Raw genomic sequence first — 6,000 nt, 5'->3', positions numbered from 1 at the left:
GTTTATTTTGAACCCTCATTAAACTGTATGCTTCAGTGCTCTCCTCTTTCTTGTACATCCCAGTAATAGCCATCAATGTTTCTGTAGAATAATTATCTGATTGCAGTAACAAGCTGCCTACATATATATGTGATCAGACAACGCAACACAGTTTATAGGCCAATAGTTTTCAATGTTCCCAAACCAAGTCTCACAGAATCTCACAGCAGTGTGACTGACTGTATTTCGCAATGGGTCCTATGAGATTCTGTGTGACTCACCCTTCTCCCTTCATTTGTCAGAGAGTGCTCCCTTCGTCTGTCTGAATAATGAAGTCACCTCTCCCTGTTGGCTGGGATCCAGGCATAAAAATACTATTGTCAGCATGACAATGAGAAACTACCAGGTCCCCTTCCCATGAGAGCTATGTGTCCTTGTCCACCTGCACATCTCGCCCCCACATCGCTCCCCTTTCTACCACCCCTCTGCCACCCTGCTCATCACTCACTGTCACACTATCTGTCTGCACGGCACGTGAGCGAGAATGAAACGTGTAATGTATACCCTGTCCGACGAACCGCTTTGGTCTCCGCTAGGAGGTGCACAATAGCTATTGTCTCATATTCGACCGTTTAATGCTAATCCACTAGATGACATTCAATGACATTTCTTGCAAGTAACATTCATCAGCTTTCAAAATATCATCCCTTTGTAAAGAAAATGTTATGGGCACATGTGACATAGCAATCACAATCCCCTTTGCACCTACATTTTGACCATTCAGTATAAATAAATGAGAGACAAAATATGAGAGGCACCAAAAAAGGTTTAGAGAGTTATTTATCTTCAAAGTTGTTCACTTTTTGGCCGGGCATCAGAAAATACAGTGGGAAAAGAGTTTCTTGCTGAGCGTAATAAATTGGAACGCTTTCAGATCTTTGTGAAGACCTGTTATTCTGTGGGTGGGTTTTAACGATTAGAGAGTTGCGAGGCCAGAATCCAGTAGGAGGCTGTAAGTGGAAACACAACAAAGGCAGGTAAGTGGGCTTACGCTGTCAAAGTCAAACAAGCACCCGCATCTGGCTTTACATCTGTAAAAATAGGCCCTGGCTTCCATGTAACATGCAGTGAACAGCATTGTGGGTAAGGAAAATCTTTAGAAATCTTGAAATGTTCCAATATGTACACTGCCTGGCTCTGTACACAATGGTTTAAAATATAGCATTTTTTTTATTAATGCAGTTAATGAAAACATTTTATTATCCTAACTTTTTTTGGAGGACTGATACCAATTTCTATTTTACAATATATTACTATTATTTAGACATCTTTACATTGGTTTATATATTAATTACTTTAACATAATTTGTACATGCTTGTGGAATTGACATTCCCTGGTCAGATGAAGCATAAGGATGTAAAAAGGCACGCTATTGCTCTGATAATAAGTGGCAAGCAATACAGTCAAAAGAAAAATACAAAATAATATCCTTTTGTATTTGTGAGAACAGTAGTTGCTTTGCATTCTTATAAGTTCATCAGGAAGATGAACAGCTTTTTGAGTCGTATAAAAAAAATCTCTTATCAGGATTGTGAAATGTCCAAAGCAATTATCCAAATGACAGCCTGAAGTAATTACAGATTGATATGGCGACTGATAAGCAATTTCATCTTTTGATCTGCTCAGTCGAATCAACAAAATGACTCGCTCCAACCTCATCTGCAAAGATTCCTGGGATTGGCTTTATATCAAAAACACAATTCTTGTCATTGTCAGTGTTGAACCACATTGGGAGTTTCATTCAAGTGTCTTATTATTATTTTGTACATGTTCTGTAAGAAATGTAGAGTATTTCAAACAGTACTGTATAGCTCGCTGTAAGCTTATGGTATGGTCTCAACATTTGACCCCCAGCTCAGCTGAACACATACTGTATATTGATCATATTCTTCTGAAGATTCAGCAGTTGAAAGCTTTTTGCTCTAAGGGGAAAGCTCAGTGCACACAGTCCATAGAATAATCCACACACTGTGAACTCATCTGATCAATCCCAGGGCCTATAGCTATCTCATATGAAATGCTCTCTGACTGTCTGTCCATGGGTTTGTCTTCCAAGACTGAAATTATATAATTTTCTCAGAGGTAATGTCTTGTCTCAATGCCTCGGATGCTTTATCCAGTTCCGTATCATCCACTTTTGACCAGAACACCTCTGCACCACCAGTCGAAGGCCAAAGTTGGCATCTTTGGACATCTCCACCTCCAGGCACCGTCCAGTGTCCCTGCTGATGATTGGACCATTCTGCAAAACAAGACGCGAAAGGATCCTATCAAAAACACTGATATTGAAATAGAACACATTGTTCCAAACAACTTTGTGTAACATCAAATCACTCTCTATATTCCTGATGGTAGGTATTATGTTCAAATAGTGTTACTATTACCCGCTCCATACAGGCACACTCGGTCATGTGACAGTTGTGAATGCAAATGCACTGAATGGACGTGGGATTTGACATACTCTTCTACAATGGAGGGACCTTTATCAGCAGCAACAACATTTAATCTCACATTTAACACATAGCTCATACTATTATAGAGAACAATTTATTTTCCTCAATATGTATGCAATACATGACTCAGTTAATTTGAAGAAGCCAGAGGCTCTTCCAGAAACATTGATCAATTATTGTATTTGAATCCATTTGTGTTTTGTTTTTACCTGTGTAAAATCCCACAGCCTCTGCGAAACCCGCGAAACAGAGTCACATTTTTTCAAGCTGGGCGTGCGCCCTCTTCCGTCGTCAACGAGACATTTTGTATTGGGCAGGAAGGTGGTTGACCCTAGGGGTCCTAACTGCAGCAGGCCCTCTGTTGAGTAACGGGCAAGCTGAAAAACAGAGATGAACATCAGGCAGTTCATTTGATTATAACAAAAAGAAACATGGATCCAAAATGCTGTACATTTGAGTAAATGCTGCAAATAAAATTGGTAAGTAGTGCACCACAAAGTATTTTCACCATCCAACTCTAATTCAGTGAGCAAATTCATTAGCTGTATGCAAACTTAAGATATTTATGGAGCTGCTAAGTCTATTATCTATGTTACTGTCCTAGGACATTATAATACAAACAGAGGCATAGTTTATTAATGCTAAAGATTTTTTCAACCAGACATAATCCCTGGTCATTCAATCCAGTACTAGAAAGTGTGTGTGTCTGTGTGTCGTATCTGTTACTTAAGGATACAGTAGAAATAGCATCCATTATTCATTACACTGATCCTTTCACAGAAATGAGAAGATAAAGATAGGTGGGTCTTCAATACAGCCCAACATCGCAATATTCTGCTCTTCCCCATTGTTCCACAGTCATCCAGGTAAAAGGGGATGTTGTAACGGAGGTAACTATATGAACCAAAACAAGAGGAGGTCGGGGTCGATCAATATAACGGAATGCTTTTGAACCCATATTGTTGACGACCCGGCGTAGATGGACATTATGTGAGCCTTGCAGCTGACTGAATGGCTGCTGCTGCAGGCTGATATTTTCTGTTACCACTCCCTTAAACCAAATACTCAGAGCTGGATAAACAATATACAAGCCAGCTCATGTGGGGACAGTGGCTGTACTGGAGCTCTGGCTGAAGGTGACAGAGTGCTCATTGTGCAGAGTGCTGCACAGAGTGCTGCAGATAAAGAGACACCAATTTGGAACACATGAAAAATGTGGAATGGGTTCATCACTTACTTGTCCAGACTTTTCAGCTTTTACTACCTTGGGTCTGGTGAAAGTCCTGTGGCTGATTGCCTTTTCACTATTTCTATTGAAATACCAAGGGAATGTATTTCAAATACCATATTTTCAAATCTTTTGCATGCTGAAAAGAAGTGTACAATGTAGATCCTGGAGCAGTAAAGTTGATCCTTGAAGTTAAACTCTATCCATATTTTTCTGTGTCTTGGGATGTTAAAGTGACAATATTGCCAACACACCGGCAGTCACGAATCATGACCAGTCAAACTCCACCTGACAGTTGAGACCCCCTAGGCTTCTCCAAAAGTGCACGTTGATGCCGCTGATGGTCATTAGTAGCATACCAAACTTGCTAATGGCTAGTCGCTAATGGCCTGGTACTCTATTGGTACTCTATTGTCCCTCTAATCACTCTGACATCAATGCAAATGGTTCGAAAATCAAATCAAAAACTTAATCAGAGCCCTGGCATTAAGAGACTGAGCGGAATAGGATCACCGGTTGAGCAGCGAGAGCCTGCTCCTCATAGCTGGTTGATGCATGGAATGAAATGTGTTCCTATGAGCCCAACATATATTGCCTATGCTATGCAATTGCGTGAGAAAACAGAGTTTTGATGGCCTCTATTAAAAAGAGGAGGATCCCATCAGCTTTCTATAAGCTAGGCCTACTAATAGCCTATTAAGCATATTGCTTCACTTTACAACCGGAGTAGCCTACCTGGCTGGCATGAAAATGAACAGCGGGAAAAGTGTCCTCCATTAGTTATTCAAGTGCATGTCTATTTCCCCCCTGCTCCTGTTCTGACAGTTGCATAATAATGGCCCATTCTACAGTAAATCAAAACTAATTTCACACGTTTATTATTAAGTACATGTAAAGACAACATTACATTGAAAATAGTCTGATGGGTGAGAATATTATCACTTGTGAATGATGCCCAGCACGTGCAGAAATATGTATTTTATAAACCCAGTCAATGTGCAATCGCGTGTGAAAACAGTTTTGACTTGCCACTATTTAAAAGAGGATCCCAGTTTTCTTGTGATACAGTATATTTATTGTTCAATTCTTAAAATGAAGCACATTAATCCGCTTTACAACCGGTGTAACCTACCCGGCATATTAAAAAATATAACCGCTTTTCCTCCATTCACTATTCGAGTGCAGGCTATGCTTTTTTTGTGGGCCATTCTAAATAAAACAAATTTCCACACTTACATTAGTAGGCTAATTAGTAGGCTAGAGCACATACGTTTCATGCAACTTTTTTCAAATCATCATCAGAGTCGCATCATGCAGCTTTAGTTATGATACAAACCTTAGCCTATATGTTTTGATTTCTAATAGATTCTAAAGTTGCATAAATCACTCATACAGTTATAAATTAAGCATACAGTGCCTTCAGAAAGTATGAACACCTTTTGACTTTTTTCACATGTTGTGTTACAGTCTGAATTTAAAATTGATTCAATTAACATTTTGTGTCACTGGTCTACACACAATACCCCATAATGTCAAAGTGGAATTATGTTTTTAGACATTTTTACAAATGAATAAAACATGAAATGCTGAAATGTCTTGAGTCAATAAGTATTTAACCCATTAACCCATTTGTTATTGTCAGCCTAAATAAAATCAGGAGTAAAAATACACTTAACAACTCACATAATAAGTTGCATGGATTCACTCTGTGTGCAATAATAGTGTTTAACATTATTTTTGAATGACTACCTCATCTCTGTACCCCGCAAACAATTATCTGTAAGGTCCCTCAGTCGAGCAGTGAATTTCAAATACAAAGACCAGGGAGGTTTTCCAATGGCTAGCAAAGAAGGGCACCTATCGGCACAGTACATGGGTAAAAAAAAAATTAAAAGCAGACAATGAATATCCCTTTGAGCATGGTGAAGTTATTAATTACACTTTGGATGGTGTATCAATACATCCAGTCATTACAAAGATATAGGTGTCATTCCTAACTCAGTTGCCACAGAGGAAGGAAACCGCTCAGGAATTTCACCATGAGGCCAATGGTGACTTTAAAACAGTTACAGAGTTTAATGGCTGTGATAGGAGAAAACTAAGGATGGATCAACAACATTGTAGTTACTCCACAATACTAACCTAAATGACAGTGAAAAGAAGGAAGCCTGTACAAAATACAAATATTCTAAAACATGCATCATGTTTGGAATAAGGCACTAAAGTAAAACTGCAAAGAATGTGGCAAAGAAAATAACTTTACAGTATGTCCTGAATAT

The 6,000-nt window shown here is 39.0% G+C and overlaps 1 protein-coding gene across 1 annotated transcript in view; it reads right to left on the bottom strand.

Moving 5' to 3' along the window:
- Positions 1 to 784: 784 nt before the first annotated feature.
- Positions 785 to 6,000, bottom strand: part of LOC115164324 (polypeptide N-acetylgalactosaminyltransferase 9) — a 90,318-nt gene continuing 85,102 nt past the window's right edge. The window contains exons 10-11 of the mRNA XM_029716693.1: positions 2,703 to 2,870; positions 785 to 2,282 (exon numbers count right to left, since the gene is read on the bottom strand). Coding sequence (XP_029572553.1) covers positions 2,136 to 2,282; positions 2,703 to 2,870 — 315 coding nt within the window. The 3' untranslated portion in view covers positions 785 to 2,135. The remainder of the gene's footprint in view (positions 2,283 to 2,702; positions 2,871 to 6,000) is intronic.

This window comes from Salmo trutta, chromosome 27 (assembly GCF_901001165.1).
Source record: "Salmo trutta chromosome 27, fSalTru1.1, whole genome shotgun sequence".
NCBI classification, from domain to species: Eukaryota; Metazoa; Chordata; class Actinopteri; order Salmoniformes; family Salmonidae; genus Salmo; species Salmo trutta.
The sequence above is the reverse complement of the archived record's forward strand: the minus strand, read 5'-3'. Positions and strand labels throughout refer to the sequence as shown.